Source organism: Diadema antillarum, unplaced genomic scaffold (genome assembly GCF_040938485.1).
Source record: "Diadema antillarum isolate AM-2024a unplaced genomic scaffold, OU_Dant_1.0 seq00001727_RagTag, whole genome shotgun sequence".
Classification (NCBI taxonomy): Eukaryota; Metazoa; Echinodermata; class Echinoidea; order Diadematoida; family Diadematidae; genus Diadema; species Diadema antillarum.
Window position 1 is genome coordinate 65,756 of NW_027272414.1, and position 24,378 is coordinate 90,133.

Consider the following 24,378-nt stretch of genomic DNA (forward strand, 5'->3'; position numbering starts at 1 on the left):
TTTAGTGTGAAAAACTCCTTTCTTGGTTTTTGAAGATTATTAAAAAAAAGTTAATTTCAAGAATTCCATGAACTTGAAATATACGAAAGTAAGGGTATTTAAAAATATCGAAAATGATAATAAAATAGTACGTATTTTTATGTTATTATAGTGAAATAGAAAAAATGGGAGTTTGTGAAAAGGTAGGTACGAGGTTCATCACTCAACTGGACAAGGATCACCTTTTAGAATTGCTTTGAAAAACAACAAAAACGTGACTTGACGATAAATGAATGTAAACAAAGAGGTGCAGTGTGCGCATGCGCGCAGCATTCCTTTTTTTTCCTGTCGCGCCGAACTAAGTGAGCGCTGCGCGGATACGTGAGAAAACCGGATGACCTTATTCGCTTGGGGAATTGCCCATCATCCCCGGCCCCAGTCTCATTTTATACACGCATCCTCATCATATCGGAGCTAAACAGAGCTTGTCCACTAGATCATCACACAAAGGATCGCTCGACATACCGATCATCTGTGCAGAACTTGTACCTTCTTGCGCCGCGCCTCCTGTGATCGTGCCTACTGGGTATTACATACACGCTGTAGCTTGACAGCCATAACGCGCGTATGGCGCACGCCGCCGCGCCCGCCTGGTTCGTACCACAGAACTTCGTACACCAACACAGTACGACAGTCGTGACCTAGCAGTACACACGGGCAATGCCATGGCTGCGGAGTTCAAGTAAGCACGTGTGTTTGTTTACATCTAGACCTATAACTCAGATCTTTGTTAACATTTCTAAATGTCAAATATTTATTCCTTTGACTTTTCATTTTCTTGCAGAACAGCTCAACCAGTGGAGTTCTACAGGCAGTTTCTGGTGAGTTTATAAAATGCAAATCACATGTAAGAACGAGCAACTGATTCTCAGTAAGGTCACACAAATTCAATCGTGTGGGACTAACACTTAATGCGAATCGCGGTGCTGATATTAAATAGCTAACGTTAACTGTTATAATTTTAGTGATATAGGCTCTTGCGATAGTATACTATATATATCTTGTTGTAACAGTTAGATAGCTAGTCTTGTCTTGTCTTATCTTGTAGAAATAATCCCTTTTGCAGCTCATTCTGGAAGCTAAACTGGGCCGGGATGGATGGGCCTAAATGGGTAGCCCGACCAGACGCTGTTACGCTATGCGAAAACAGCGTCTGACGAGCGCGGCATGCAGCCTCAAAGTGAGGAACCTCAACACAACTACAAAACTTAGGAAAATGTATACTTTCCTCATTTAAACAGAATACTTTACTCACGTTAAATGCATGTTTCTATTACAGAAGAATAGTTCGCCACACTGGGTCCATGGAGACCACTTGCGATAAGTCCGTGGAACAAATAAAATGACACTTTCTGGCGCAATTCCTGACCGTCGGGCTTCGTCGTTGCAGGATTCAAAATGGCGCCTTGACTTATGCGCATGCGTGACCGGATGTGCTCCAGAGCGAGCGCGTGTGCGTTGAAAGTGTCGAACAAACCTTGGCGTCTGCTACACAATAACCGTGGTATGGAGCTCAATGCTCCTCGCCCGACCAGACGCCAGCCGCCGCCATAAGCCCAGTACAGTTTATAGCTGTATACTAGTAACAGTGCGTACGCTGCTTGAGTGTAGCAGCATGGTCGACAGCGCGACCTTTTGAAAGGGCATTCACATCACGTGACCACCCGATATCTGAATTTGGCCTGGCGTGAAAGATTGTGTACGGTGTGGACATGCTGGATATGATGATCAATTTCGGTAAGTTTCATTACGTACATTTGAATACTGATAGCATCAGATGTAGAGTAAATATTGAAGAGTATACTCGATGAGTTTGAGGTGACAAAAATGAACGTAAGTATCAAAAGTCAAAGCTATCGTGATACGATTATGTCGCTCTCCTAGTGGTTGGTGGTCGCGCTCGTACAGCCCTGTCGCGACGTACCATGTACAGCGACTGGGCTGTGTATAGTTAAAGTATGGGGTGCGTGTGCAGTCACAATGCCCGTAATGGCCAACACGCAACAACACTCGACAGGTTGACATGACACACTGTGCAATGACATTTGGGAATGTTTACAATAAAAAGTGAAAGGTGCAGCTGCAGGTGGGTGCAAGTAAAAACAAAGCTGGTGACATCATCAGTTTACAACACTCAACAGCAAGGAGGTAATCTTGTTGCGGGGTGCTGTGAGTCACTGCTGCTGCAGTTAACATTGAGAACAAGGTCAAGGAGGTAGCCTGACCAGATGCCTTGCGCATGCAGGGCTGTGTAAAAATAGTTTGCAAGAACTTAGGCAGCCTTATACAAAAAGGACACACACACACACACAAACCGAAGTCCTAGCTAGCCTAGTCCAGCATGTGTTGGTGGCTGCGTACTTCTGACCGACAGTTGGGGTGGGAAGGCAACCACCTGGTCCTGGAAAGGGGTGAGGGAAGATGAGTTTGATAGCTGCATGATTTTTTAATGGAAGTCGATGCCAGATTCTCATGGATGATGTATGTATGGGTGGACAAGGAGTATACAAGTAGATTTATTTGATGTTGAAGTTGTGTGCATCCACAGAAGCATCAGGTATGGTCAACTTGACGGGTTGGTCTCATCTACCAGTGAATACAGCTGGTGTGATACTAATACTGCGATGAAGAGGAATATTCACTAAAATGCACTATAAATACTTAATAGATTTTGAGGAGTATAGCTGCTTGAGCATAGAGGCAACGACAAGGGAGTTGGTCAAGGTGGAGAGAAGAGACAAATTGTGATGAAGATTAGCCCAACCAGGTGTACAGTGACAGGGCTGTGTATAGTTAGATGAAGATGTGCTCCTCCTGTAATCTTGATGGATGAATGCGAGCTGCAGCTTCCCAAACACTTTCTACTCTTAGTTTTACTCTAACTGAATTGATAAATGCTAAATTTGAATTTGTTAATTAGGATGACGAAGAGAGAAATAAGTCGAGATGGTTCAGCTTTGGGATGCATCTCTGTAAGTTTATGCACAATAACCTCTGATCTGGTGATAGTAGAAGCATACAGTATTGTCAGACTGTGCTACCAGACTCTTTATTCTTCATTAATGTGAATTCTGTCTTCAGGGGATGAAATTTTGAGCAAAAATAACACTTGCTATTCACAAAATCCAAAAAACTACGAATCTTGCAAAATTAATGTGAATTTTTCATGTTGATTTAAAAAAAAAGTTATCTAGAGTGTCAGTTTTACTAGTGTGGTGCACAATGGCATTATAAATTCCAGACACAATTTTCATAATGGAATAATCGATGTCTTTCACATCTTATTCATGCACCAGAATCACTATACATACCCACAATTCACCATACACATTCATACAGTGTGGACAACAAAGAGAAAAATGGCAAATGAGCCTCAAATTTTGTATTGTACAAACCTGAATGGTCTAACATGAACATTTCAAACAATTTTCACTGTAATCATACTAAAATCTTGTGATAAATCAACATCTTCTCAAGCTGAGGTGAAATGTGAATTTCTATGCACTTCTATTTTTTTTTTTCTTTGGTTGCATTTTGGCGATTTCCGGCCCATACAGATTTGATAATTACATGTACATGTAGTTAGAGGACTCTATCTCTTCATTTCCCAATAAAAGTATTTATTTACTATAATATTTATTAATTCATTTAGAGTGAAACTAAGCATCTCAATTTTAAGTCCCAGATGGAGCCCGTGATCTCTGCATGGAGCTCGGCGACAGAGATTGAAATTAGTGAAATGTCCAGACAAGAAGAGATGTAGTCCTGAGTAGATTGGTATTAGCGAGCTTTACCTTTAGATCTGCAACACAAATGCAAAGACGATGCAGCCTTCTGGGTGGTAGACAATGGAAATAACTGTCTCGCGCATGTGCAGAACACCATTTTTGGCGTAATTGGCGTCTTCTTCGCATTCACGTCGCAGATCTAAGGCTTGCTGTTGTCACAATTAAGAGCTTCAAGGTACATGCAGTATACTAATTATTTCTATGATTAAGGTAAAATTTCCAGGTTGGAATTTTGTTCCTGAGAAACACTTCATGATACAGTCTGTACATGGGTACTAGGGCAACATTGAGGAGAATATGATTATCTTTTGTTGTATGTTTTCCTTTGCCATGAATTATTCTTGATTTTATATGCATAATGTTTGAATTCTAGAAAGCTGAATTAAGACCAGATGGAAGAGAGTTAGGTGAAATCCGGTCAACTGTCCTTAATGTAGGTAAGTGCAAAAGTTTTTTGTCTCTCGCTTCAGAGATAGTTACTTAGATATACATTGTATGTGTCTTTCTATAGTCTAGTTATTTCTATTCATTGATACAATTTTTCTCCGTAGGATGCTAAAGCCCATTCTTTTTGACACTGGAAAATATTTTGGCATAAGTTGAAAACTTGATCCCTCTAGTTTTTATTAAGATATGTATTTTGATATGAACATACAAAGCAATCAAGTCATTAACTTTTGGGTGAAATGATAGTAAGCTTAAACAAGTATATATGCATCAGAATGTATCCAAATTGGTAGATCAAGCTTGTCTGTTGAGTGTGCTTTTTGTTGTTAGCATGTGTTTGAAGTCTCTTTTTTATGAATGCTCTGAATCAATGAGGCGAACAAATTCAAGCAGGTTTATCGTGAGATCCTAGTTTCAGCTAAGGTATCAACTGAATGATATGTGAATGTTCAAAAAGTGAGTACTTTCTGTAACACCTTTTTTTTTGTATGGAAAATATCACTGATCCTAGAAAGGAAAATATCACTATTCCCGGAAAGGAAATTTTTCATCAAAAACTGTACAACAGTAGGAACAAAAAGTCAATACTTGAGAAATTTGTACCTAATCCAAAATACATACTATGTGTCTTTATGTGAGCATTTTCCTTTTTGATTTGGACTAATCGTTTCTGAATTTCTTGCATCTCCTTGCATTGCTGTTGCTGTTGTTGTTATTTCTAGGGTTATTATCACATTAAATCATTATTTTCTAAACACCGGATGAACATTCACTGTATGATTGACAATCATGGTCTCCTTGTAATTGTGTGTTTACAGTTGAACTTGTGACTGTACTGACTGTACTAGTATTTACTTTTTACTTACTGAGGAGAAAGTGCTAGCATTTCCTTAATTTCTTTGTATTTTGATAGAATTCTGTGTGAGTTATGACTACGTTTGTATTCCTACAAGACTGATAGTTTGTGAAATATCTGTTGTACACATTAAGCACCATATTAAGTTGCAGGTGAAAAAAAAAAAAAATCAGATGATGATGAAGGAGGATGAGAAAGAAAAAAAAACTGATGTTTACTATGTGGGTAATTCCGTGAAGTTGGGGCACAAAGTGTGACATTTTAGCATAACTCAATACTAATTATGCTATACATATATTGTTTATAGGCTTTACATTTGTATTGAGACCATACATTTTCCTGGAAATTTTGTGCCATTCAGACTCAATTTTGATGAAGTTATTGAAACGATATGTAACGGTGTCCTGTAGCATCGTGACGTGTCCATGTAGCATCGTGATAGTTAAAATCTGGTCCTAAAAGACAAATTAATGCAATTAGCTTGACCAAAATTTGATATAATATGCATAATTACTAGATTAGTCAGATAGCTAAATATCTTAACTCTCCTTTCCACAGTTTTACTTGTACAAGAAAATTACACAATGTGTCACTATGCTACGCGATGTCCACTAAATGTCACAAAAAAGGACACCGCATAGCAAAAGGACACCGCATAGCATCATGATACATTTTGTAATTTTTTTTAAAAATTGAAACTGTGTACAGGAAATTTGAGATATTTAGCTATCTCATTCATATCTTGTAAATATGCATATTGCATCAAATTTTGGTCAATAATTGTAAGATAATTATTGTGCCATAATTTGTCTCTTAGGACCAAATTTTAAGATATCACGATGCTACATGGACATGTCACGATGCTACAGGACACTGTTACATATTGTTTAATAACTTCATCAAAATTGAGTCTGAATGGCACAAAATTTCCTGGAAAATGTGTGGCCTCAATGCAAATGTAAAGCCTACAAACAATAAATGTATAGCATAATTAATATTGAGTTATGCTGAAATGTATTTTTTAAATATCACGATGCTACATGGACACTGCCCCAACTTCATGGAATTACCCATGTATAAAATCTTTGAGATTATTATTGAATGTTTGATATCATCTGTAGGTTCCATAAGTACTTCTGATGGGTCCGCCCTGGTTAAACTCGGCAATACCACAGTGGTTTGTGGGATCAAAGCGGTATGAGCTCCTCATTGTTGCACAGTTGCTTATAAACACTGTGTTTTCTTGTTAGTTGGTTTGCTTGCTTGTTTGTTGCCTATGCTTTTTTTCTATTTTTTTTTAGTTACATTTTGATTGACATAAATGAAGTATCACGTAGTAGTGCTTATGACAACACTAAGTGTAATTCAAAGTCTATAACAGAACTTGAAGTTTCCCAGTTGTAGTCCAAAATTATGTCAGACTTAGTCTGATTATTTTAGTTTTTGTTATTGTTAATATTATTGTCTTGAGACACCTGTAACAAAGAGAAACAGATTTTTGGAAGCAGGAAAATGACAACATTTTAATATTCACTTTTCTCATTGGAATATTTTTTTAACCAGAAAGCAATTTGAGAATTGATTCTTCTGTTAACTCAATGCAAGTCGAATTTGATGTTGTTTATCTGTTCATTCCACGATATTGGAAGAAGAAAAGTCTTAAACTTTCATTTGCAATGGTTCTTGCATACGTATGCATAGAGTAATGATGGTCATATGTTGTACCACTGGTAGTGTATGTGTGAGTTTCATAATAATTAGCAGCATTTTTATGTTATTTGTTAAATTATGATGACGTGTGTATATTGATATGATTCTGTTTTCATTGTGAGCAACATCACTTAAATATAGTGATGGTGGTTGGTTTAGAGATTACTGTGCGATTGCCAATATTTTCTCTAAAAGTTTGTTGTCCTTCCATTGCAGGAATTTGCCTCTCCAACCATAGAAGAACCAAAGAGAGGATTTCTAGGTAAGACCAGCAATCACCCCGTTGTTGTGGTCTGGGGTTATTTGTTGCAGCATTTGCCATGCTGTAGAGTCTTTTGCTTACCCAAAAATATTCTGACAAATCTGGAGCAGATCCTTTTTTTATAGATCTTTTGAGCAGTGTGTAATGCCCAGTGCATGCAGTACTGCCACTACTCAGGTCAAGAACAATACACACACAATCAAGTTATTATGCAAACGTATAAATGCACTCAACTTGAGTAGCATGCATCACTGTCAGGTTGCTAGTCTAGATTCCTAATTGCTTGTTGGGCTGTAAAACAGGAAAAAAGGGTCCAGAAGCCAGACTATGACATATCAAGCTTTGTGGTTAACATTCGTATGAATAATCTTGTTCCCTTTGGCCAGTATTTATTTTACCTATATTGTGTATGCTAGACTGGGCAAAAAAAAACTGAGAGGGCTTGCAGGAAAGTCACCAGGTCTGCTGAAAAATCGGATAGACTAGTCAAAGTCGGCGAGTGTCCTCCAAACCATGGCAATAGGGCGATGTAGACTGTAAAGAGGAGTTCATGTCAAGTCAAAAGAAGTGAGCAACAGAAGCGGAGTGATGGGTCAACTTGTAGGGAAGCCAGACGAAATGATCAGAGGGACATGACAGCTTGGAATGCCTTCTCAGTCAGTTGTTTCACTGGGCATCCTACGATTGTATGATCATCTCAAACTACCCCTCATTGTCACATGATGGACACCTCTTGTGTGGTGTGCAAGAGATGCCCCTTTCACATGACCTGTTTCAAGGTGCTCTTCATATCTTTCATGCTATAATTATGTACTGGACTCAGTCACATCACTTGGTATCATCACCTTTTTGTTTTGTTTTATTTTGTTTTGTGTACATTACTCCCTGACTTTGATAGTCATGTGATCATTCTTTCACTTCTCTGTGCAGCAACAATTTTTCCTCCAATCCAGTTTCTATGTAGACATTTTTGTCACATGGCGTACTAGCCCATTTCAGTGACAGAATTGAATGTGTGAATCAATGCGGAGGGTTGCATCATATGCAGCCAGTACTCTTGATGAAATAACATATTTGTGTTTTCGTAATTTACATACATCCAGCACATTTCCCTTTGGTGTGTTCATATCTACATGTATGATCATGTGTAGCATTTTTTGTGGGCTTGAAAATGAAATTATGAAATATGTCTTTGGATTCTTAAAAAATTTCGTACCCTTCTTACATTGGCATATTTTCCATTGTTATGGCCCCCTGCAGTTCCCAATGTGGACCTACCCCCTCTCTGTGCCTCCCGCTTCAAGCCAGGCCCACCCAGTGAGCAGGCCCAGGTCACCTCACAGTTTGTGGCAGACACCCTCTCTAGGTAAGCAGAGGACAGTGGTTTATTAAATGTCTGCTATGATAACATGGGATAAAGATGACTGAAGTACTTTTAGAGCAGAGAACTTTTTGCATTTTGTTGTTGTAAATGGTGCAATTTGATGATATCTTTGCGTGTTTTATCGACTTGAAACAGTCTTACTTGTTTAAGGTCGCAGTATATTTTGATGTAAATTATTATTGAACAATTTGCCTATAAAATGGTATCATTTAAATAAATTTCTTGTATTAATTCTGACACTGAATATCATGAATGCGACCGAGGGGGGAGGGGGGAGGGTGTGGGAGGGGGGTGTCCCCCTCCCACGTTAAGAACTTTTTGCATTTTGTTGTTGTAAATGGTGCAATTTGATGATTATTTTGCATATTTTATCGACTTGAAACAGTCCCACTCGTTTAAGGTAGCAGTATATTTTGATGTAAATTATTATTGAACAATTTGCCTATAAAATGGTATCATTTAAATACTTCTTGTATTGATTCTTACCCTGAATATCATGAACGCGACCAAGCCTGAGTGAGCGGAGCGAGTGGGGGGGGGGGGGGGGGTGTGGGAGGGGGTGTCCCTCCTCCTACGGTGAGAACTTTTTTGCGTTTTGATGTTGTAAATGGTGCAATTTGATGCATGTTTTTTGCGGTTTTATCAACTTGAAACAGTCCCACTTGTTTTCAGGTAGAAGTAGATTTTGATGTAGATTTTTATAGAACAATTTGCCTATAAAATTGTATCATTAAAATAACCTTTTTGTATTAATTCTTACAATGAATATCATGAATGCTGTCTGTGAAACAATCAAACAGATAAAGCATGCACACGAGGGTATAGATACAAGGTACATTTTTCCTCCCGCACGAAGGTGATTTTGCATTTTCAGACCTGAAATTCAGTGATCCGTTGCAACCTTTTGGTGCAATACTTAGATTTTTTCCAGCCCCCCCCCCCTCCAAAAAATAAAATGATAATGGAAATAAATGTGGATTTTTTAGGGAAGTGTGAATAGATAAATCATGGAATTTAGCTCTTATTCCGAATGTGCATCATCTTTGTGTATGTACAATGTCTAGTGAGGTTTAAAGGGAGAGGGTGTACGAGGGGGATTCCCCCTCCCGCTCGACAGAGCTTTTTGCGTTTTTAGATTTGAAATAAAGCGATCTCAAGCACACTTTTCGTAAAAAATTCGGAAATTGTCATTCCCCAAAGTGTACTAAGTCTATAGAGGGGACCAAGCAATCAGAGGGTGGCAAGATACCTCTCCCATATTCGAGGGCGCTTTTTTCAGTTTTACAACTGAAATTCAACAATCTGGCACACACTTTTGTTAGAATATCTGGAAATTTGTCAATCAGAGAATCTTAGCAAGTCTTAGGAAGGAGACAAAGCAGGAGGATGTGGGAGGGGATAAGCCCTATTCTCCCTCCTACATGAGGGAGATTTTGTATTTTCTGATTGCAGTTAAACATTTTGGTGCACACATTTTGTGGCATATTTGGAAAACTGTCTATGTTCAAAGTGTAGCCACAGTCTACTTGTATGCATGGGGGGGGGGGGGGGGGGGGGGCAAGCAGGGAGAAGGCGTGGGAGAGTGCTATCACCAACCTTACAGTACGAGGGAGCTATTGCCTTTTTAAAGTTGAAATTGAGATATCTTGTATACGCATATTTGGAAAATTATCTAAAAAAACAGTTTTCGGAATATAATTGATAATTCTTGTGCACTCAGAATAATTCAGATTTTTTTTTTTGTAAATAAGGCTAGGGAAAGGGGCACAGAGGGGGAGGGTTTCCAAGCAAGAGAGATTTTGCATTTTTTTAAATTGAAATTCATCGATCTGGTGCACACTTTGAGTGAAATATCGAGAAAAAAAATTATGATCTTACTTGATGAAAGGTTGAAAGGGAGACCCGCTTCATGCACATGCATACAGTATACACGCAATTTTTCATTTTTTTTTACGCCTTCCAAGTCCCCGGTCCATTTTTTTTTTTTGGGGGGGGGGGGGGCGACCGCCCCATCCCCCCTTGGCTACGCCAGTGTGCAAGGAGGTAGTTGAGTTTGCTTCATTGCATACTTTCATGTGATCATGTTCTGAAAAATGTCCTGTACTTTCGACATCATCTTGAAATAGCAGCATAAAGATGGGCCTATACAAGATCAAAACAAGAACAGCATTAACAATAAAGAAATTTCTAGTGCAATGAGCATACAATAAAGAAAACACATACATGTTCATCTTTTTTCATGTTGCAGTTCAAACATCATTGACTATGAAGACCTGTGCATTCAAGAAGGAAAGGTAAATGCTTTACTGAAGATCAGAATGGTGGTAGCTCAAGAGTTTGCTCTTAGACCTGCTATCAATTTGCATAAATATGTGTTTATCGTATGTCATGAAAAAGCTTACTCACAGTTACAGAAGACACAGCATCTCTTCAAGGTTGTATTCTTGTGAAAGCTTGACTGATTTCTACAAAATTTCAGCCGTTTTGAAGATTGTATCTTTAATTCCAACAATTTACGCATAAGGAAGCTAACGATAAATCAAGTCTGTCATAGGTATTAATGTTGATCATTATTCCAGTCCTATTCCAAATGTTATCTGCAAATGAATATATGCAAGTGGATATTCTTATCAAAATAATGCTATTTGTTTTTGTGTAACATGGATATTTTGAAGTGTTCAGCCTTTAATTATGTCATGGTTTGTCTATTCCACAGCTTGTCTGGGTGCTGTACTGTGACATGATGTGTCTGGACTATGATGGAAACATCAATGATGCATGCCTCATTTCTCTGCTTGCTGCTCTCAAGAATGGTAATACCCCTCACGGTCACACCCAGAATATGCAATATTATGTAAACTTGTAATTATGTTGATATTTAAGTCTTTGAGAGATTTTCAATGTTTTACCAGCTGTGGATGTGGTAGGGAATTGAAGGATACTTTCAGATGATTTCTATGCTTCTTCACTTGAAATATATAATATAATATATAATATATAATACATAACATATAATATATAATATATAATATGTAATATATAATATGTAATATTATATATTATATGTTATGTATTATTGAGTATCTTTTTTAGGTAGAAATGTGCGCTTTATAAGAGTCTCACTATTATTATTATTATATATGATATGTAATATGTAATATATAACATGTAATATGTAATATATAATATGTAATATATAATATGTAATAGGTAATATATGATATGTAATATATAATATATAATATGTAATATATAATATGTAATATATAATATGTAATATATAATATGTGATATATAATATATGATATATAATATATAATATATAATATAACATAACATAAAATACATTGAAAATGTTTTTCAATGTTCAAAATTGAGCCAGGGAAGTATATTTAATCATTTTTGAAATTCATCATTTTCTGACATTAAATAGTCTGGTGTGTTTTTACAAAAGTTTATAAATTTACCGTCTAATTTTTAGATTTTCAGAATCTAATTTTGAATTAGCTTTGTTCATTACCTTTTTGTTGTTTCTTCTGTGTTTTTACCACAAGTAACCCTTCCTGTAGTTAAGATTGATGAAGAGACTGAACTGGCAGTGACCTCATCGACAGAAAGGTCGTCCCTGAAGATTCGCAGTCACCCAGTGGCTACGACATTCTCCGTGTTTGATGAGTGAGTGTAATACAAGTATACCATATTACGTATTTGCCATATATTTCCCAAAACAGGACTTGCAAGGCAATTTCGTCAGTGGTGGAATTTGTAATCAAGAACTATATTGATGGAATGAGAAAGAAGTATTTTCCCTTTTCAAGAGAAAAGTGTTACGGGGGGAGGGGGGAATATTTAAGCAAGTTTGAAATTTTTTGAATATGAGGTGACTCTCAAAAATATATTGTAAATATCAAGCACCGTGAAATATACCCAGTACATTATATACTCTGTGGTAAAGAATTTTTGATTCAAGACGATGTAGCCCTACATGTATTTGCTGTGAGGTTGTGTTGTCTTTTGTATTCTGCATATTCTATTGTGACTGGATTACTGGCATTGTATCAAGTGTATGTTGATGTTGTCGATTACCCTAGTTTTGATGAGCATGATGATCATGATGATTTATTTGTTTTGTGGGGTTTTTTTTTTCACTTATAGCTGTAGTTGATAAAGGTGTTTTTTCATCATTAACAGTTTTTTAAATTGTTACAACGACATCAAGCATCTGCAAAGTCATAACTGGCACTCCGAATGAGTTTGTGTAAGCATGCTTTCATTGGAACTATGAGGACATTCACATTCTTACCACTCGTCTTGCAGCTCCATCCTCCTGGTAGACCCTACAGTGGAGGAGGAGGACCTTGCCACTGGTCTTATCACAGTGGTCATCACCAAGGATGGACGATTATGTAACATCCACAAACCGGGTATGTCCCATATTCCAACCTGCCATTCTCATTTGATCGGGCCAAGTGTGTCTAAGTTGTAACATGGATGGCTGGTAAACCTCAGATCTTGTATTTGTGTGAAACGCTCTGTACTGTGCACTCCCATTATAACAAATATCTTTATAATGAAATTACAACAAAGTAAAAAAAAAAAGCATGTCCCCAGTTAATCGTGTATATGTCTGTGTATACTTAGTGTTCAGCTGTAATAAAGTTTCAATGTAACAAAAGAAAGCTGGTGGTCCGAAGGACTTTGTTATATCAGGAGTCGCCTGTGTCTGAACTTTACTCTTCCAACTGATTTAGACTTTGGGTAAGGGGATTTTGATACAAATTCTGAATTTTGCTGTGTAGCCCTATCCTATAATGAAGAATTCATTGATATCCATAAAATTGGACAAAGATGTTTAAAATTTCTCACCTTGACACAGAAACATGAAACTTTAATCTTCTAAAATGTGCTGCCAATTTAAGGGTTGGTTCAAAATGTAGTGATGCAGAGGCTTTTGAGAACTGCATAATACAATGATGAAAACATTTGGCATCACTGTGCAGAAATGTGAGTTCATGGAGTTGATAGGTTATGTGGTTGATTCAGCAGATTACTTGTGCATTATATGGGATCATGTGAACGAGTTAAGGCAGGGCCTATACAGCAAAGCAAAATGCCTAATACTACAGACACATACTCCAAATTACTGCGGCAGGCGAATTCCTCAAAAGTTCAACAGAGATGACCTCATAGATGCTAGCATGTCATGGACAGTACACACGATATGCCTGCAAATGCAAAGGAACATCAAAAGTGCTTGCTGCAATTTCACAAAAAAGAAATAAATTGATAAATCACTTGTTTTTATGTGGGGGGGGGGGGGAGGGCTAGACCTAATGTTTGTTCACTGTGACATAATTAGGAACTAAACAATGGTTTGTGTATGTGTATGTGTGTCGGGGGGGGGGGGGAGCTGAGTTTGTTTGTATTTTTTTTTCACTGTGGCATCTTCATAACCATCAATTTAAAAATGTCCTATTTACATGCCCTTTTCCCCTTCAATTATCAGTTATGGCATTTGATCAAACATTTTTTTTTTCCTGTACTGAATATTTCACCACTCAATAGTACTTTGTCCTTGGTTCTGTTTCAGGAGGAACCCCCCTGTCCTCCAGCCAGGTCCAGGTCTGCATCGGTAGGGCCAAAGCGAGGGCCACGGAGGTTTGCCAGCTCATAGACGAGACACTCGGCAGTGTAGGGAGGTGATCTTCACTGCGATGGTTCCGTACAATTTATAAGAGAGACTATTTTACCGCTCCTACATTCTTGTGTGGCCTTCAATATTGTCGATGCAGCTTATGAGATCCACATGGTGAGACTGCCCGGACCACAACAGTATTGATTTATTCCCTTTTGGCACCTGGTCCTGTCTTGATGTGTCACTACGGTTACAGAAGAGCAAGTTTTCACCATATATCAAGTTCTAAATAAAGTTCAGTTGAGTAGCGGTTACAGAACAGTCAAAGTTGTTGCCGAGTTTGCACCATCTATCAAGTTTTTAAAGCTACACTTTGTAAGGTGAGTAGCGGTTACAGAGCAATCAAAATTGTCACTGAGTTTGCACCATCTTGTATCAAGGTTTAAGCTAGATTGAGCAGCTGATCAATCAGACTTGATCCTACTCATAACATATAAAAATCATGGATAGACAGCTGACCACATTGATGATGTATGCCTTGTTGGTTTGTATTTTTACTCTCTCATCTTTTGGCTGTCATGACCACCATTTGGGTATTAGGTATCTGTTCATAAAATAAAACATTTGAAACTGTTAACAATATTATGCTAACTGTTCATAAGCTCAGATCTTGTTCATAAGTGAGAATTGCTGACCCCCAATTGGGCCCTGCTTCCTGATCTCATACCAGGTTATTTCATACACACAAATATTTTGAGACTAACAATGTGTAGTGAAAACAAAAAATGTAATTTAGTTAATGATGTGAATAAAAAGAAAATCTGAAACATTCTGTTTCATACTTTTTTTCTCCCTTTATCAAATTTTGCCTCTCTCTACTCACATGCCATCTTAATACCATCATGCACCTCAGCTGAAGCAAATGCTCTTCCTCAGTGTCGCATGGATTGACCATGGCAAAAAAAAGGTCTCTGCAATTTTTAAGTTCCAAATGAAAAGGGTGATTGAGGTCGAGCAGTTGTCGTTGGAGGTGGTGGTTGTGTAAGTGTGGCACAGTGGTATTTAGTGGGTGTTGACTGTGCAGTGTGTATTACTGCTTCTGCATGTGATACAGTAGTTTATTTTAATGACTGGATTATTCACTACATAAATGATAGTTGTAGTCACATTTCATGTGGCAATGGTTTCAACTACTGTAAAAGTGGAAATTTTCGCCTATTTCACGCAACCCGAAACTAGCGCAAAAATAAAAGCACACAAATATTTTTGCTTGCCATGTTCCAGTAGTTGATGTCTTGATTCTGCGGAATTAAAAACACGCAAAACTCTTCTTACCCCGCGGAGCACGAAAAATTAGTCGCGCAAAAAAAATCAGTCACGGGAAAATATCCACTTTCACAGTAATGTGGATTATTTCCTTAATTGTCCCTGCCGAACAAGTTCGAGCAGGGGACTATGAAACGAGCTCCGTACGTGTGTGTGTCTGTGCGTCCGTCCGTGTGTGCGTCCGTGTGTGATCAAAATGTTCAATTTGCTACTTCTCTGTCATTTGAGAGCCAATTTTGATTCTGTTTGTTTTATATGATAGCACTACATGGGAGCTTTGAAACTTCTACACAGAATTTCAGTTGTGACCTTTGACCTTGACCTTTGACCTATATTGTACATTTTGCTACAAAATGCTACTCCTTCGCCATTTCTAACCCGATTTCGATTCCGTTTGCTTTAAGTGATGGCACTAGGTTAGGGCTTCAAAACTTCTACACAGAATTTTGACCTTTGACTTCTTTGACCTTGGACCTTGATTTTTGACCTATATTGTACATTTTGCTACAAAATGCTACTCCTTCGCCATTTCTAACCCAATTTCGATTCCGTTTGCTTTAAGTGATGGCACTAGGTGAGGGCTTCAAAACTTCTACACAGAATTTTGACCTTTGACTTCTTTGACCTTGATTTTTGACCTATATTGTACATTTTGCTACAAAATGCTACTTCTTCGCCATTTCTAACCCGATTTCGATTCCGTTTGCTTTATGTGATGGCACTAGGTGAGGGCTTCAAAACTTCTACACAGAATTTTGACCTTTGACTTCTTTGACCTTTGACCTTGATTTTTGACCTGTATTGTACATTTTGCTACAAAATGCTACTCCTTCGCCATTTCTAACCCGATTTCGATTCCGTTTGCATTATGTGATGGCACTAGGTGAGGGCTTCAAAACTTCTTCACAGAATTTTGACCTTTGACTTCTTTGACTTTTGACCTTGATTTTTAACTTATATTGTACATTGGCTACAAAATGCTACTCCTTCACCATTTCTAAACCGATTTCGATTCTGTTTGCTTTATGTGATGGCACTAGGTGAGGGCTTCAAAACTTCTACACAGAATTTTGACCTTTAACTTCTTTGACCTTTGACCTTGATTTTTTTACCTATATTGTACATTTTGCTACAAAATGGTACTTCTGGCGGGGACATATATTACGCATCGCGTAATTTCTACTTTTCCTTGTTTAGTTTTGAATGTTCAGTGGAAAATGAAACTAACGTTACATTAACATACAAAATTTATCTTTTGTGAGAGTGCTTTTGAATAGAACAGAAGCAGCTAAATATGAAACATGTGTCTGGTTCAATCTTTGCAAAGTTGGTGTGATTTTTGAGAAGTGATGACTGAAATGTCATTACATCATTAGGCGCGGTCAGACTGGCAAAAGATCGAGAAGTTTAAGATCGCGAAGTTTGGGCCATTCGTACGCACGCAAGAAAGAGTTCTCCGTCCGATGGCTAGTGATTGTGATGTAACAATGCACATCTGTACATGACAATGGCCTCATGCTTCGGAGACACCGCCTGCAAACAGATCGAGAAGTTTCGCGGGAAGTTTGCAGTCACACTGGCAAAACTTCAAGATCTTAAAGATCGCGATCTTAAACTTCGCAATCTTTTGCCAGTCTGACCGCGCCTATTGTTACCTTGACACTACCTTAAAAGAGGTATCAAATGTAAACATATGGTACTAGGTGTGATCACATGGCATCCATACATGATTGTACTGCACTACATTACCTGTAGCATGAAATATTTGCTGAGTTTCATTTTTTTGGAGGTTTGTACAAAATGCATGGAAATTTCCACACCATGAGATATTCCACATTACATGGGAGTTTCAGAAATAACTGGTTCATGTTAAATCTGTTCAAGGCACCACATGCAGCCTACCTAGCTCATCATGTTGCTCAACTTGGCACAGAACCACAGATCGTCAGCTACTGCTCATCAACAATTTTCATCCATAAGAGCCATAAGAGAAGGAAAAGACACACACAACTACAAATAATCACATATCCGCAAAAATTTTGTAAAATCAAGTTATATTTCAGTACTAAAACTACAGATGCATTCAACGTACATTCTACAAAATAAACTCTCCTGCCTCTCTAAACCACTACTCTCTACACATGGTTCATCTCGCTGAATAATAAAAAAAAAAAAGATACAAAATAGGTCTCGTAGGTACTTGATATCAATTTGGTCATCTAAAAACCTGATGAACCACAGGATCTCATGCTGCTAGGTACACCTTTGTGTACTGTGAGTGCTGATTAGTGTAGAAAACCTCATAGCATTGTACACAGCATCCAAAGACCCGGGCACAGAAAGGGTTAAAGGTCCAGTTTACCTTTGGGAGCAGTGATTTAAAAATGTTCAAGATATCACTTATGATGCATATGTGCAGGTCAGTTGTATCACATAACATCCTACCATCTGAAATGTTCACAATAAAGCCTAAAATATAAGGAGATATCACTATTTTTGTCAATAAAACCATAACTGTAGACAGTTTAATCTGGAAACATTATTATTATAACTACTGTTCACATTTTGTATATTTAACAATACTAAACATCGAATATACTGCTTCGAATTTTTGCATTGGTTGTTTCTATCCCTAACTCACATTTCAGAACTATTTTGAAGCACTACTGCTGGGTTTTTGTTTCATCTGCAAATGGTAAATGATGCCTTTAATATCCCTTTCTTTGAAAGTTCTTGTCTTTTTCTATTATTCTAAATATAATACATGCACATTGCATCCCTACAGAACCATGTGTCTTTAATAGCACGTACCGGGTATTCATTTGTTTGCCTAATGGCATTGCCACACATGTGCCAATCTCCAATATATTATGCAGCTACATTGTTTGCATTGCAGCCAATTCTGAATCCTTTACAGGAATGTTTACAAGTGACACAGAAACTACCACATACACATAATGCACAAACGAATGAAAATATACACACATACGTATTTATGCACACAAGTGCATGTGATACGCACAACGGCAGGGGTAAAAGTATGCTGACAAACGCATTTTATCCCTCCTCCTGTACAAGATTTACACCGCAGACATGCAAAATATTACTACGCCTGTACTACAAACGATGATAACACTGAGTGGAAGATCCACCTGTGACTAATCTGCTACAGCGCAGACCTACAATATGAAGTACACATCTGTACTACCTCATGCCTTCTACTACATGTATTATGCAATATATCTCACAACAGAGACTCCAAGTCTCCCGCTTTCGACGGGAGATCTCCCGCCAAAAGCCCATTTTTGCAAAATCTCCCATTCCCCCGCTAGAGACTTAATTTCTCCCGCCCTGGCTCTGTGTCTCCCGCTTGAAATGATTTCTTACTTATTGCCATCATATGTTGAAAATATGCCTTAGATAGCATGAGAGAGCATCTAGAACCCTAGAGCTTCCAGGGCCCTTAAGCGGGCCCTGGACCCAGCCACAAGGAACTTCGCACTCGTGATGAGTTGGTTCTCCCGTTTGCTAGGGGTTTCAGGCGGGAGAATCTCCAGATCAGAAGGTGCTTGGGGTTGGAGTCTCTGTAACAAGTCAAATTTTTCGTGAATCATGATTTCCAACAAAGTCATGAGTGGTTATGACTTTGTGATCGTGGAGTATATTACTAAATGCAAAAATGTATGCATGCATGTTACATTCATGATGGTTCCCTTATGAATGAAATCTACAACACAATGCAATACATGCACCAAAAAATTAACAAAGAGCCCAAATCCAATCGTTTTGTTGGATTTTTTTGTTATACATGGTGGGTGATGTTCGGAAACAAAAAGGTTCAACCAGTACTCGGCAAGATTATGAATTCAAACGGCAAGAAAGTAACACTTTACAGCCCCAACAGTACAAAGTTCTTTGGAATATACTCAATGAAGACAAATACAAACCCGACAAAATTAGTTACCATTTACGTATAGGTGTGTGAGTGAGTGTATGTATAATGTACAGACTAGACTAAGTTCATCCTTTGTGTTTTCTACACAGAAAAAGTATAATACAGTCATTGGTGGAACTTTGCTACAAAGAGGTCAGTAAACAAAACAAGGTGACTTTGCAGGTCCCATCTCTTTAAATATATTTGTTTCTTGTACCCTCATGTGGTGAGAAACCTGCTATACAAGGTAATACAACTGAAACTATTGAACATGCACTGGAAAGGTTTAAAAGGATGGTATAGTATTGGTCGGGGTGAGGATTCAGCTTTTAACTTTTTGTGAGATACAGTACTCAGTAAGCACTTTACGAAATGTTAAAGAGGATACACTTCTAAGAGGAATTCTAAGTTTATTTGATGAAAATTGGTTTTCAAATGGCCAAGATATCCAAGAACAGAGTAAAACAAAGATTCTAATAGAAGGTGGGTCTCACCTTTTACTAGGATCTCTCTTAATTTTTGGATATCTCAGCCATTTCAAAGCTAATTTTCATCAATCAAATTTGAATTCCTCTTTAACCTCTTTAACTTTGACAAGTTTCTAATTATCTCAAAAGAAAGCATCGTCGAAAAACATTGGAAACCTGAAGCCCCACCTAAACCAAAACTGTACCATCCCTTTAATATTGCTCTATCTGATGATGGACTTTAAAATGTTTAAATATGGCTTTTGCGATCAGACTCTTCATGTGTGTCTGTTGTGAGGGGAAAAGGTGTGCAATGTTGAGAACTCTACAATAATGCTGTGTCCTGTTCCCACAGTGTGATTTGAGTTTGTCCACGATTGTCCTGCTAGACATCAGACACAGTCACAGAATCACAGAACAATGAATCAAATAACTGAAACTACTGAACAATCATGGGAATCTTTGGGAGATATTATGCATCAATTTTGAATTCAGACACTTGCAAACGCTCATACTTGGTCTCTGTTTTTTTAGAAGCATGTAATTCATGCATTTTCCTGTACAAAATCAAACCTGGCAGCATATACACAAGAAGTTAAAAGATTACAACAAAATTGAATTGCATAAAAAATCTGCTGAATCAAATGAAATTTCTCGCAGCGATCAGCACTTCCCAATAAAACATAATATTTCATCCTTGACTAAATGTAAATTTCTGCCATCACAAAAATTTCAAAAGCGTAAACCTACAGTGTGTAAACCTACACAAGTGTAAACCGACAGTATAGCTGTCTGTGTAAATAAGAACTATGTGCACTTCCATTAGACTCTGATAATTTCACCATTACAGATTAAACCTCTACTGCTCAACACACATTTTGTACATCAAATAGCATATCTATCTACCTAGGCATATGTTCCCTTTCTCACTCATCTGAATTCCCAAGCATTGTAGGCTCCATAACATCACCTCCAATAACAGCTGTTACCACAGGAATCAATTTTGCAATTTAGCTTGTTGCCATGGTGGCTGCTTTCGTTGAAAGTGGCTGGTTTGGATGTTTAAAAGTGTTAAAAGATCCAAGCCATGTAAGACTTATCACAGCGAACTGCACTAATTATTGTTACATGTACACCTTGTACATAACTTAGATTATTAAAGATGTTTACCATTCTTGTCGCACATAGAGACTAGAATTTGTAAACATGCGCTATATTAGTAGAATGAATCATTACTATTGTTATCATTATTTTCAATCTCGTGGACATGAGTATTTCTATACATACATTGTATTTTGATATCTCAAAACAAGTATTCGTGAGTCATTATATTTGCACAAGTTCACAATTTGATTTCAAATTCAGTTCTCAACGTCAACTAGGGGCAAATCAGACATTGCATTTGATTTAATTGATTTTCTGCATGTGATTGCAACCGCAGCCATTCCATGATCTATCAATCATCTTCATTTGATGATGCTGCATGCATATGCATCCGTTCCTTGCGGAATAGTCTCTCAAGTGTGAAACGCTTCAAGGAAAGCCAGTACATTGTATTTGCTGCCACTTAGAAGGAGAACACTGGACCATCAGCATTTGACGCCGCCTCACTGGGGCGGGGTTGGCGTGGCACGTTGCCTCTTGCCCTTCCCCTTCAGCAGCTGCTGTTGTTGCTGCTGCAGTTGCTGGAGCTGTTGTTGCTGTTGTTGCTGCTGCTGCTGGAGCTGTTGCTGCTGTTGTTGCTGCTGCTGCAACAGTTGCTGCTTCTGGTAAGCCACCTGGGCCTGCTGCTGCTGTTGCTGCTGTTGGAGCGTAATCTGTGGGCGATTTGCCTAACATGTCAGATAAAATAGAGAAAGAGAAATAGCACTGGTCAAGAAGTTGCTACCACAGGCAGAAATAATCCTCCCACCATATTAAACTAGAACCCCTGTGAGATACTAAAACTAGCAGAAACAATATTGAAAAGTATTCTTTTTACCCCAGTTTAATGGGCAAAAGAAACCTTAATATGAGAGCAGATAAGGTGTACACTGAATGCTGTGATTATAGTTTTTGTCATCTTAACTTTTTTCTTATTCTTATTTTTTTATTTTTCTCATTATTTATGTTTATCACATTTGATGCATATGTGTTGGTCACTTGTATCACAAAACATCCGACCATGTAAAAATTTTGCAATAAAGCCTGAAATATAAGGAGATATCACTATTTTTCTCAATAAACCATAACTGTATACAGTTTAGTCTAGTAGCATTTTTATGATAACTATTGTTCACATTTTGTATATTTAATAATACTTAACATTAATTATACTGATTCAGATTTTAACATTTGTTGTTTCTATCCCTAACTCACATGTTAGAACTATTTTGAAGCACTAAAGCTGGGTTTTTGTTTCATCTGCAAATGGTAAATTATGCCTTGAAACTAACTGCAATTCTTGACATCTTAACTTTCTGTTTTTCCTGTCTTTTTCTTTATGTATTTTACTCTCTTTTTTTTCTCTTTCTTTTGCTCCACTTCCCCCTTACTTTCATTCTTTCTGGTTCTTTTGAACAACAAAGTGAAAGGTGTTTAATTCTTGACAATGTTTCTTTCTTTTACCCACAACTTATTCTTGTACCTGTTGTCCTTGTGATGGGGACAATTGCTGCTGCTGTTGTTGTTGCTGCTGCTGCTGCTGAGTCTGAGCTGCTGCAGCAACTTGCACCTGCTGCAGCTGCTGCTGCAACTGCTGCAGAGTTGCTGGGTTGATCTGACGTTGCTGCAGGGCTGTGTTGTACAGCACTTGCTGGCCCTGCTGAAATGGTAAGAGTGAAAGCAGACGTTTAAAAATCAGACAGGTTGCACGCTGCACACTGCTACATCATTGTTCATGCAACTGAACTTGTACGTAGAGAGGTTTTTTAATGGAAGCTGTGCAAAAAGTTACCATCACATTTGAGTATTTGTTTGTTTGTTTGTTTTTTTATTGTTCCATATTCCACATTTCAACAAATACATAAAACATAAACATCACAATACAAAAGCCTGGATGAATTGTCAAGTACAGCTTATAAGACAATAAAACATGTGAAATATGAGGAATCTACATAGAAGCATTGCTTGTAGGGTGTAGATTCCCAGTATGGTGAGTACAGCAACAAAGGCCCTTCCGTATTCATTTCTCATGCTTCTATCATATGCAAATTTATTTCACTTACAATAAAACTACAAACTTGACAACATGAATAAAAGGGAGTTTGTTTGTTTGTTCTTTGTTTTGTTTTGTTTTTGGGTGGTCTTTTGTCTAAGGCTTCCCAAACATGGAGGCATATTTCAGTACCTGCAGCATTGGAAGCTGCTGTCCCTGATTGTTGTTGGCCGCAGCAGTGTTGGCTGCCGCTGCCCTCAGCGTCTGGTTCTTGATGCCCATCAGCTGGGCCAGTTTGGCCTGGGCCAGCTGGTTGGCCCCCTGACCAATGCTGACTTGACCCTGGGCATTGGTGATGACCGTCTGACCGCCAGCACCTATCAGCCCCTGCGTTCCACCTGCCAGAGTATCACACACAAGTATTGGCAATGACAATGCAGTTGAAAACATGTACAGGAGGTTTCAGTGAAGTCCTCGCCACAGAAATGTCGCAGGGATGCCAAGTTCAAAAAATTTTCATGAGTGAGATTTTTATGACTCAGCATCTCAGCGCGCAAATGTGCACGCGAGCGAGGGTGTGGGAGGAGTTTTTCTGTTCCCCCCTCCCACGGTAGGAAGCTTCTTCAATTTTTAGCTCTTAATGGTGCGATCAGGTGCATACTGAAGTGACTATTTTTTACATATTTTGAAAGACAAAAGGGAAATATACCTACAATTACAACTATCATTTTAATCCTTTGAGCTATGCTCATTATTATAGGCCAAAGCTGCAGACTTCGCCCGATGCTTGAGAAAAATGGGTGCCATGCGTGAGATCGTGAGACGGCCCCTAAATGCTTGAGTCTCACGCAGAATGCGTGAGACTTGGTATCTCTGATGTCGTAGAAGCACTTATAACTCTTATGTGCCAAGTTCACACAGCCGACTCAGTCGACGGTATGCCAAGTTCACATACTGTAAAACACAATATTTTCGCGGCACGAAATTTTTGTGAATTGGAGCTGACGGCCTTTTTCGCGGCATGAAATTTTCGTGGGTTGCCTCTAACATTTAATGCATATACAGTGTAGTCTGAATAAGAACTTTCATGTGCATTGTACTTTCACGAATCTTGGCTCTCGCAAAATTCATGAAATTAAAATGCATGCGAACATTCCTCGTTTTGCAGTATTCTGCTCAAACGCATAAACCCGTTTAAACCGATCGATAAATCACCAAATGCCACATTAATATGAAAGCGTTTCTCGCAACTCTGTTCCTGCTCACTTGTAGCTTGCATTTTATGTCGTGATTGACTATCAAGCGGTGATCCCTACTGGATTTGCCAGTAAATTTTAAGTTTCGGTCACTGTTTTGTGTATACAAGTCATGGCTCTATAAAAATATAGCTACTG

General features: G+C 38.2%; 2 protein-coding genes across 2 annotated transcripts in view; one reads left to right on the plus strand and one right to left on the minus strand.

The window, feature by feature from the left end:
- Positions 1 to 704: 704 nt before the first annotated feature.
- On the plus strand, positions 705 to 14,189 carry LOC139711895 (exosome complex component RRP43-like). The gene is made up of 11 exons (XM_071623742.1): positions 705 to 721; positions 824 to 860; positions 4,201 to 4,264; positions 6,252 to 6,325; positions 7,057 to 7,102; positions 8,363 to 8,468; positions 10,735 to 10,780; positions 11,203 to 11,299; positions 12,041 to 12,161; positions 12,804 to 12,910; positions 14,077 to 14,189. The coding sequence occupies exons 1-11, from the start codon at positions 705 to 707 to the stop codon at positions 14,187 to 14,189; spliced, it is 828 nt and encodes a 275-aa protein (XP_071479843.1).
- A 7,160-nt stretch (positions 14,190 to 21,349) lies between these two features.
- LOC139711894 (uncharacterized) overlaps positions 21,350 to 24,378 on the minus strand; it is a 29,725-nt gene continuing 26,696 nt past the window's right edge. The window contains exons 25-27 of the mRNA XM_071623740.1: positions 23,177 to 23,382; positions 22,475 to 22,651; positions 21,350 to 21,680 (exon numbers count right to left, since the gene is read on the minus strand). Of these exons, the coding sequence (XP_071479841.1) occupies positions 21,456 to 21,680; positions 22,475 to 22,651; positions 23,177 to 23,382 (608 nt within the window). The 3' untranslated portion in view covers positions 21,350 to 21,455. The remainder of the gene's footprint in view (positions 21,681 to 22,474; positions 22,652 to 23,176; positions 23,383 to 24,378) is intronic.